The sequence below is a fragment of the Sus scrofa genome, chromosome 13 (assembly GCF_054392235.1).
Source record: "Sus scrofa isolate SSC_HxYL_T2T_F1_AM1 chromosome 13, Sscrofa_HxYL_maternal_Yorkshire_Landrace_v2.0, whole genome shotgun sequence".
NCBI lineage: Eukaryota > Metazoa > Chordata > Mammalia > Artiodactyla > Suidae > Sus > Sus scrofa.
This window is the reverse complement of record NC_139395.1, coordinates 99,434,962-99,446,002: the sequence shown is the minus strand read 5'-3', so window position 1 is coordinate 99,446,002 and position 11,041 is coordinate 99,434,962. Positions and strand designations below refer to the sequence as shown.

The window sequence follows — 11,041 nt, the reverse complement described above, 5'->3', positions numbered from 1 at the left end:
AGTTCAAGAAAGTGCCAGCATCAAAACTGAAAGAATTAGTGGTTATGACTTAAAAAAAATTCTGAAGACAGCACTGAAACACTCTTTGGAGAAATGTGGCTGCACCAAAGTTCTTGATGACACAGAGGATGAAACACAGTGTGGAAAAACTATGTAAAGCAAGGGCTCTGAAGAAAAAAGTGAGGCAAGAGAGTGGATGAGTTCTGAATATAAAATGTTTTGCAAATTCCTCAGCCAATCAATTTAGTTTAATACTTTCCCTTTTAAGCATACACTCAAAAAGTCTAAGCAAGCTCTTTCAGTACATATAAAATAAAAATTCTGTGATAAGACTCACTGTAACATAGCTTAACTAATAGTGTTTTGTTGTTTTGTTAACCACCTTCCCCTTAGGAATATATAAAATAATGGTATCTTACAAGCAATGGCATCTTAGATTTAATAAATGCAGTTAATTGCAATAAGTAACCAAAGGTTAATATCCTTATTAAGATGAAGCATCCCTACAAAATAGAAAAATATGAACAAATAAAAAAGTAAACCGTTCACAAAAAAGTTAAATGGTCATCAAACTTATAGGATAGTCACTAAGACTGAGGCTGGAGTGTCAGGGGAAGACACTGACTCATGTTTCCAAGTGGAAGGACTTGGCTGCGAGTGCCACTTCTGATGTCTTCTCCCCCTCCCTGGTGACTCATCTAACTGGTGAGTTTGGGAAAGGGAACTGAACATGTGTGGTTCAGACACTGTCCCTTTCTCTTTTCTTATGGGTTATGACTATCTTATAAATTGCAAATTTTCTGCTTCTCTATATGGTTTCCAAGGAGAGACTACCAATGGCAGAAGCTGTGTCGCTTTCCAACTCCGCCTCTGATAAAAGTGGGGAAGATTAATTCAAGGTTATAGTATTCAGAAAACTATTGTTACCATGGATATAGGCCATGCTGCCCGACAGTTTTATCAATAGGATAGGTGATACTCTTCTTGATTCTTGCATCTGCCTCTCAGTTTATTCTAAATCAGGCAGGAAGGTAAGAGGATGTTATTAGTTCTCTCAAGCTTTATCAACTAATTATTAGGAATGAGGGAAATAGTATTCTGCACAGTACATTGGTAAAAATAAAAATAAATAATAGTCAGGCTTGGCAGGCAGTTAAGAAGTCTTTTTTTTTTTTTTTTTTTTTTTTTTGACTGCATCCACAGCATGTGGAAGTTCCTGGGCCAGGGATTGAACCTGCACCACAGCAGCAACCCAAACCACTGAAGTGACAGAACTCTCAAGAAGTCTATTCTTACATACTGTTTTGGGGAGTATAAATTGGTAATTCTTTGGAGAGCTGAGAGGTAGGTTATTATTTGATTATTAATAAGTTCGCATATTTTACCATATTAGGCCTGCTATGTTTCCTCTTTGGAGAACTGGAGGACTTAAGTTAGATATACTATACTGGTTTCATTTAATTTTGATCTGATAAAACAAAGAAATAAAACCGTGAGCTGAAAATAAATAACCATACCTTAAGTATCATGATTACTGACATTTTTTTTACTTTTGGTATTTCAACAAAAGGTGCAAAAATTAAGCTTCAAAAGTGATAATTTGACAAAAGTAAATAGTCCCCTCCCCCCTCATGTGATTTTCCCCTGCTGATTATAAATTATTATCCTATGAAGCACAGGAACCTAGAACCTAAAAATTCTCATGCTGAATCATATCTTTGGCAATTTCATCTAAACCACAGGAAGTTTTCTAAAAATATCTGCTGCCTCTCCCCCTGCTAAAACTAGTTTAGAGTCTTAAGTTACAAAGAGTTGAAAATCATGGGTAGCTGTGCACTGCCAGCAAGAAGCCAATTATTTAATCCTTGAATGAAGCTTCCTCTCTCTGGGCAAACCATTAATATTTATTTGTTATCACAATATATTTATATAGCACTTTACAGCTTTCAAAGTGTTTTCCCATACATCACTGCATCTGGCCAGTAAACCCGTAATGAATCAAAGAGGAAATGCTGTTTCTTTAATGTGAACACTATCTCATAGATGTTAAATAATTTATCTAGGCGAACAACTTGCAAGTGTCAAAGAAGGGATTTAAATTCTCTCAGAAACATCTAAGTACATATTTTTAATAGTTCAAAGAGGTCTATCTTCCCTCCCATTTTCACTGCCTTTTCTCAAATGACAGATTTCTATTTGTGGCTTTAGCAACAGCAAATTATTTTTTAAAAGAAAATATTAGTTTCAGGAGTTCCCATCATGGCTCAGTAGTTAACAAATCTGACTAGGAGCCACGAGGTTGCGGGTTCAATCCCTGGCCTTGCTCAGTGAGTTAAGGATCCAGCATTGCTGTGAGATGTGGCATAGGTTGCAGATGCAGTTCAGATCCCGCTTGGCTGTGGTCTGGTGTAAGCTGGCGGCTACAGCTCCGATTAGACCCCTAGCTTGGGAACCTCCATATGCCATGGGAGCGGCCCTAGAAATGGCAGAGACAAAAAAAAAAAAAGAAAATATTAGTTTCAAAGGAAGATGGGGAAGTACCATCCTTAAAACCTCATCACATCTCATGAAGGTATACCAGTACCATTAACCAGTTTCATGAGACCAAAATCTGTAACTTATCCAAATTTTTACTTTTTTCTACTTTCCCAAATTATTCGAAAATAAGTTATGTCTGAAAACCATTACATAAAAGGACCACAAAATTATAGTTCCAGTAATAGTAGAAAAATCAAAGGAACTCGACCCATGGCATTACTATAAAAATATAGGCATTGATTTAAAAAAAAGTCTAAAGGCTTTCAGAATTGTTAATGAGACAACTGAAAATACAACTTTCAAGGCCAAGTCTCAGAAAATAATTTGGCATGGGTGTTTTACTCACTACTCCCTTTCCACCAACCTAATATTACTAAATGATTACTAAAAATATGGAAAGATAACCTATATAAGAAGTCCTTAAAGAGACTGCAATTAAGTAATATATATAATATATATATAGCTACTATAAATATAGTAAGACATTAAAATCAATATCTTTAGGTACAAAATGAAAAAACAGGAGTTCCCCTTGTGGCTCAGTGGGTTAAGAACCTGATGCAGTGTCTGCGGAGGGTGTGGATTCGATCCCTAGCCCTGCTCTGTGGGTTAAGGATTAGGCGTTGCCACAAGATTCAGCATAGATCACAGATGCAGCTCAGATCTGGTGTTGCTACGGCTGTGGCATAGGCTGGCAGCTGCAGCTCTGATTCAACCCCTAGCCTGGGAACTTCCATATGCCACAGGTGTACCCCTAAAAAGAAAATAAAGAAAATCGGTGAGACCATTCAATATCATTGGAGGCTCAAAGAGAAATACTGAAAGAGCAGTGCCTCTGCTTGTCCTATCTTTATCTAACAGCATGTAGGTGACCTCTCAATATTTTGAGTTACTAAACACTTGAGATACACACTGAAAAGTTAAGTTAAAATTAACAAAACCCAAGCCTGACTGCACAGATTTTTAATGGCCTGTCACCTTACAAGGTAGACTTTCTTCCAAGTCTATATATTCTTAGAATTAGGGTATAAGGCATGATGTACATTTTCAACAGTATCTGTAGAATAAAGGAAGGTGAAAGGGGGAAAAAAAAAAACCACAACTTGAAAGGCTGAGCAAGTTTTGTAGATCCCGAGACAGAATATATTTGTAAACTCATGGTGGAAAGAATAATCTAAGTCTATATAGACCTGAGAGGCCTCACGTTTCGAAGTCAAAGTAAAAAGATCTTACCCTTTGTCTTTCATTTCGCTAGCTTTCTACCCTTGTCTTCTATCTCTCTAACCCTTCTCCCTCACCTCTCTCTTAACCGTGACTTCCTCTTTTTCACCTTGTACCTCAATTGGGATTTCTCTACCTCTTTTGCCCTCAAAAATCTCCCCTTCACTTATTTATTAATAATTGAGAAAATGCATTGGAACGTTTTATGCAATTACATAATCTTACCTTCAACTACATACTTCTGGTTCTTAAAAGTTGCAACACGGTACAGCACAAAGAATGCTGAAGTCAATCAGAAAATCAGTGTTGAGCCTGGGGTCTGTCACTACCTATTTTTGTAACCATGGGCACATAACATTTTTTTATTGTTGTCTTATTAGGGCCACACCCAAGGTATATATAAGTTTGCAGGCTAGGGGTCAAAATTGGAGCTGCAGCTGCCAGCCTACGCCACAGACACAGCCAATGCTGGATCTGAGCTTTGCCTGTGACAACCTATAACACAGCTTGCAGCAACACCCAATCCTTCACCCACTGAGGGAGGTCAGAATGGAACCTGTGTCCTCATGGATACTAATCAGGTTCATTAGCCCTGAGCCTCAATGGGAACTCCACAAATAACTTCTCAAAAGAAAAAAACTGTAATGTTTTAATCCAAAATTTAGACATGTAGCTCATTTAGTTGAATAGGTACTACTATGGTTTTTCTATGTATTAAAGCAAGTGCAAAATTACAGTGGATGAGATTACTCAAGACATCCTCCTTATTGTTCAATTTTCTGTTTCCAGTTGATTTAAAAGCAGATCTGTTCAAATCAGGATTATAAAGATGACATTTGCATTTACTTTATGTTATTTAAGTTTCTTTTCATGTAAAAGGTCCAACTCTTTTTCCCTGCAATTGTCAAAACAAAGCCAAGTCATTTATCCTGCAGAAGTGCCTGTTTTCTGCATTTTGTTGGTTGCATTCCCAGGATGTTCTCTCTTTTGCGCTGTGTATTTCCCATTAATAGATAGATCTTGGAACTTGATCAGATTCTGGCTTTTTTGCTTTTTCTGTCAAGATACTTCATAGGTGGTATTGAGTACCAATGAGTTATACTAGAAGGCACATCATTAAGATAAAACAGTAAGTTCATCAGGTGCTGCCATCCTGATCCATCCATCCAATGTTTCTCATCAGCTTTTCAATTAATAGCTTCAGCAGTAATTGATGATCATTGCCTAGCTCTTGCCAATTTATTAGTTATCTAAAAACAGTGATATTCCAACAACACTCCTGAATACATGAACTGAAATAATTCTACAAATTCTTCCCCTCAATTATTTATTATCCTGGGGTAAGACAGGATAAATGTTTCCTATCCCCATGTTACGCCAGTTTTCAGAATAATTCCTCAACATATTTCCAAAAGTAACTGAGTTGCTTTGTTTTGTTTTGGGTCACTTTTATCATTTTGAATGCTTAAGTTCCATAGTTAATGTGTTTCACTCCACTTCAGTTATTATCCGTGTTGATCATCAAATTATTCCATTTTATGGCCAGTGGCCTAGAACCCCTGCAGTTGGATCTTGAGCTTTTGAGAAGATATCTTTTGAGTTTTTGAGAACTTTCTTGCTTCAGTGATATTGAGGTACTGCTGTTAATTTTTTAGATGTGTTTCTTGGAGGAGAAAATGCCTACTGTGTACACCTGAATCAAATTTAAGTTTTAAAAATCACCAACTACTATAGAAAAACAGAAAAAAAGGCACACATCTTATAAGTCCAGCTCATACTCAACAGAGTTTCTCAAAATTATATCAAAATACATGCAACATAAAAAAAAAACTTATCTATATAACCTCACTTTCTACTCAAGAAAAAGTTGAATATCTGAAGTTAAGAGATAGTCTGAAAAGTATGATTCTTAAAGTATTCTTTATTAAGATCATTAAAAGTTGTAGAAACAACTTTATATCATAAAGGCACAGGGAGACAGTTCTGATAAAATAGTCAAATTAAACAGTAACTTACAGTACAAAAGACAATTTTAATGCACATACAAACCCCAAATGTCTGATTCAAAAATATCTTACTGCGTCTATTTAATGGGCAATGATTAAAAATATAAATTGCTGCTGTATAATAAATATCTGATAGTGAACATCTTGATAGCAAAGTGAACAAAATATTTATTGCTTTTCACATATATATTTTTTCCCTGTAATTTTAAATTCCTAATTCTTTTACTATCTTCTCCTCAACTTTTCCAAAGATAAAAGAAATTCCACATAATCTCATGGGGAAATGGTGGTTACAAAAAATTACCTCAAGTAGCAATCACTGCTGGCAGTGTTTTCTCACTTCTTTTCTGCAATCATAATCACTCTTCCAAAAAGATAAATGTTAGCTAAACCACAGAAAGACAATTCTATGACTGGCATTCTAAGGTTTACAATGAATACATTATCAAATATAAAAGGTGTTCCACTTTGAAAATGTGTTATTTTTTTTTGACATTTTGAATAAGAGGCAAATGTCTGACAAAGTAATTTTACCTACTCCCCTCAAAAGTTTTCCAAAGTTGTAAAAAGTCAGCTTAGTAAAATTTCCAGCACATAAATATTTCTTTGAGGGCTAGTTGATATATATGTAATGTACTGATGTATAAAAATTAACATAATGTAATATATTTTACAATGAAAAGATCTTACCCTTCTTCCAGTTTTAAAACTGGGATTAACTTTATTGATTTCCTCCTATTCTTTTTGTAGCAACCCAGTTATAGATGGTATAAGAATTTCCATCACAACAGTAAAATAACATGAAAGCATCATCCTAAGTTAATGAATGCTATTTCAACTTAATACCTACATTAAAGTCTTTGATAATCATTGTAAAGTTACTTAACCATATGTCATGTTTAAACAGTGTGTAGCAGCTAGTAATGTACCTGGCACAGAGTTGATGCTCAATAAATAGTTGCTGAAGGAATGAAAAAGAAAAGAAAAACTTGGCTTTGGTTGTGCATATTTTAATCACTTTCTGATTAGAATAAGGTCGGTCTAGAACTAAATACTACACACTATACCAAACTTTGTCATAAACAAAAGTTATAATTTCAAACAGAAAACTATCACCTATGTTATTAGCAAAAGCCAATTTGTATACTCTAACTTTAAAAAAGAGCCCGCAGAAATTTCACTTTTGTTCATTTTTATCCACATATTTAAATTTGATGCTTTGATATTTAACAATTGGATAATGAAGACCAACTGGGGCAGACTGGCTAAATCTGTCTGCTTTATAATTACTAGTCCATCAATAAATAAAAAGTTACGATGCCAGATTAAACACAAACAATGACAATTATGCTGATTTTTGCAAAACAACAATGACTAAAAGGTAAGACATCTTTAAATTACATATATTTAAAAGCAGTAGCTTAACTTTTCAACATAAAATAAAAACCAGGAAGATAATGATTTTTAACAATGACAGAGTTGAAGTATTAGAAGTAGGATAGTAAGAATAAGTAAGTGACCAATTTTAAAATCTAACCACAGAACTAAATCTAATATTTCTCTGGCATATGCATTACTATTGTGGACTAGTTAGCATTTAAAAAATACTGGGTTTTTTTTCCTCAATCAAAATTAATATCAAGGTACAGGTTGCTAGTATACTCTTAAAGCCAAAATGACATTTTGCAGCATATGCCAAAGTTCATGTTTAGTGTACACTTATAATTACTGGCATAGAGGGATGTAACTGCTAAATAACCATAAATGATCTCATGCAATGGTGAAACCATAGAAAGTAGAAGAAATGTATTTATATAATAAAATATTCAGTTTTCTGAAAAAAACACAATAAACCTGGAAATCCTGCCCTAACAGTAAATGTGTACCGCATAGCACTGAACAAGAACTAGCCCAAACAGAAATGAAAACCTACTGTAACGTGAATGTGTAAAATTTTATTTAAAAAAAAAACAAACATAAAAATGGGGGGGAAAAACAAACCCTACACATCAGAAGGAAAAAGTGGCCTATAAAACAGGCCAATCTAACCTGACATTCAAAGTAAATGCAAGAGATTCACAAAATCATGACAGTAATGCAAACTAAGTCAAGTACCAAGTACCCTTTGATACACAAGCCAATGTAACTATCAGACTCATTTCCAATAGCTTAACAATACTCATTAATTCACTCAGGTATTCAGGGGCAAAGCAGTCAACGATAGCTCAAGTCTCCAAAGAACAAACTTATTTGCAGAAGCATCATGTGATTTTTGAAATTATATCCTATTCTGGTGGATGTGAACATAAGATCTATCAGTGCAAGTTTACCATCCTCTGAATATATTATTTCCAAATTTCACTTTTCCAGATAGTTTTTGGTGGTTTCGTTTCAGCCAGTGCTATTTAAATGAGGAAAAAAGATTCAGCATTGACTACCTCACATTGTTACTTAATTGTGCTAGATATTCACGCAGTTCTTTTGCAGCCTGGAATCTGCCATAGCGCTTCTTTGGGTTGGCACACTCATCCAGCAAGGCCTCTAGGCGGCCATCTTTGGCAATTTCACTTGGTGGATCATGAAGGAGTCCTCCAGAAGTGCCACGCCAGGTGGCATGTCTGGATAAGAGGTTCTGACAAACAGCATAATAATTGTGGTCCACAGTGGCACGAGCACAAAGAATTTCCTTTGAAAATGATAAGCAAGCCTCCTTATCACAGTCATCAAATTTGCTTTCATACCATACATCCCAATTTTCAGGTTTATCTGTGAAAAGGAAGAAAGCAGAAAGAGAAAAATTATTTTAAGAGTTTTCATTGTTTCCCAACATGTAACATTCCACTAATTAACACAATAGTATTTGTTCTTAATTGCATTTTAACTTTAAACATTCAAATATATTAATTTATAGACATTTGCTGTGAGTTCACCAATGCCAGGCTGAAGGATCAGACAAGGTCCCAACTACTATAGGATTCAGCATAGAGTAAAACTCTCCATGATAAGAAAGAGCCACACAGAAGAATGACACAGTGCTACATAAATACAGAGGAAGCACCACCTGTGCGTGGGGCCATGGAAAGCTTCATAGAGAACAACTCTTTTAGATATTGAAAGATAAGCAAGTATGAAAAAAGGGAAAAAAGCATACTAGGGGACAGCCATAGCTTTAAGGATTGCTCCAGCTGATTCAGGAAACAATAAATTCACATGCTGGAGTGTAAGACAGATACATGGAAAGAAGGTACAGATAAGGTTGAAAAAATAGGTTGTACCCTGTATGGTCATGACTATGATTTGTCTAACAGAAATTCAACTCTGGGCTGAAGACTAGGGACTAAGGTGACGACAGCAATTAAACAAGGCCCAGGAAAAAAAGCCAGATTGTAGAAATATTTGAGACAAAAATTAACAGGGAGTGCATGAGAAAAGTCTGAGGATCTAACTAGATGACAAGGTACACACTACTAACATATAAACACAGAGTGATATAAAATAGCTGTGAGGTACTCAGTAAAAAAGTTTACTCAAGAAATCAAAAGGCCACTATAGCCGAAGCATTAAGGGCAGCGAAGGGATGCTAAAAATGAAGCAGAATAGGGCCAAGTCACACAGATTATCCTCTGGTTAAGGAGTTCGAATTTTACTCCAAAAAACAATGGGAAATCATTAAAAGCATTAAGCAAGGGAGTGCTAAGATCATGATTTATGTTTTAAAAAAGGAACTACGTGAGTAGAAGGAAACCAAAGGAGAATTTCAGAAAGTTACTAATCAGTTACTTGAAGAATTTGCCAATTAGGTGGTTGGTAACAGCAATGCAGACTTCTAAGTCAGGTTTAATGGGCTGAGAAATGAATGGGGGCTGAGGAAGTAGGGACAGGTAGTAAGCAAAACTTTAAAAATAGTAGGAAAGGAGGAAAGAATCTTGTACATACTTATTATGGGAAGTTAAGAAAAACTGGATTTCAAAGAGGGGGTGGGAAGTTAAAGAAGACAACTAATACAAGTTCTCAAAGAAGGATCTTTTCCGTCTGAAAAAGAGACGAATGTATTAACTAATGTGGATGATAAAGAGAAGGACACTGAAGAAGTTGCCCCAACAAGACCAGAATTTCCCTATAAAGGTCATTTACTAGAAGGAGTTTAGAAAAGAGGGTGGATAAATAGATATGGCCTTTTGTGAAGTGTCTATTTAGACAGACCTACCAACAGGCAATTGAAAAGAACTGGCCAGAGCTAAAGTAGCACCGGAGCAATGTTCACTGTACAAAATGCAAGACTACAGAAGCTATATTGTATTCATCCAATTTTATTTTTGGAATAATTTTTTTTAAAGTTTAGGCAAGTTGCACAACTCTGTGAATGTAATAAAAACCACTGAACCGCACACTTGAAAAAAGAATGTTCTAAGCTGCTGTTTTGTTCACAATAAAAGAAAAGGTAAGTGGGAAATGAAGCACTCCAAAGCAAGACATCTACTCCCTGTGGAAGGATCTACATAGCAGATCAAGAAATACACAGAAAGTGGTTTGGTAAATATGGAACCAAGGCATTGAGAAAAATCTCAAGTATTTAACAAGATCAAGCTAAGATGATGCAAAAAGTAAATGTCAACTTAATACATTGCTGTTCCATTCACTGCATTCCGTTAAGTGCCACAAATGTTTGGTCTCTTCATCAAAAGACCCCCCCCATATGACAGGAGGAGATTAAAAAAGACAAGACCCTTACCATGGAACAATTCTTCAGTTTCTTTTACTAAGTGTATCAGTTATAGAACTATCAGCTTTGTACTACAGGCTTTATCCCTGCAACTTTAAAATTCCTTTGACAATTTTCAAAACCAGACATTATGCCACCTATCCTGTGAAGAGGTCATAAATAAAGGAAGAGCAAAGTTTTGGATGAGATATAATAAAGTCAAACCAAAGTCAGAGATCTGCAGTGCTAAGAATCATCTCAATGGTTAAAAGAGGGGAAAAAAAAAATCACTGGAGGGGCCCCAAAGAATAATGAATCACAAAATATCTGAGACTCCACAAAAAAAGATGGCCTCCATGAAAGCAGTAAAGTGTCTCTGGTAACCTTTAACTATATAAAAACTTAACTCTGCATTAGACTCCTAAGCCACAGCAGAGAGCAGACAGTATGAAAAAGACATATATAAACACACACACACACAGAGTATATCTGTGTTCAGTTGAACCTAAAGGATATTTTCCTAAACATGGACAAATTGACTAAGCACAAAAGTGTAAATATAATAAATCAGTAT

The 11,041-nt window shown here is 35.4% G+C and overlaps 1 protein-coding gene and 1 long non-coding RNA gene across 3 annotated transcripts in view; both read right to left on the bottom strand.

Moving 5' to 3' along the window:
• Positions 1–11,041, bottom strand: part of DIPK2A (divergent protein kinase domain 2A) — a 226,833-nt gene that overhangs the window by 199,822 nt on the left and 15,970 nt on the right. The window contains exon 3 of one of the 2 annotated variants that reach the window (XM_013982111.3): positions 5,661–8,531. The exons of the other annotated variant lie outside the window; for it this stretch is intronic. Coding sequence (XP_013837565.2) covers positions 8,200–8,531 — 332 coding nt within the window. The 3' untranslated portion in view covers positions 5,661–8,199. Of the gene's footprint in view, positions 1–5,660; positions 8,532–11,041 lie in introns of those variants that run through there. 2 annotated transcript variants of the gene reach the window in all.
• Positions 1,887–6,676, bottom strand: LOC146397513 (uncharacterized). The gene is made up of 2 exons (XR_014824091.1): positions 4,264–6,676; positions 1,887–3,229 (listed from the first exon to the last, which is right to left on the bottom strand). It is a non-coding gene; the product is annotated as an uncharacterized LOC146397513 (long non-coding RNA).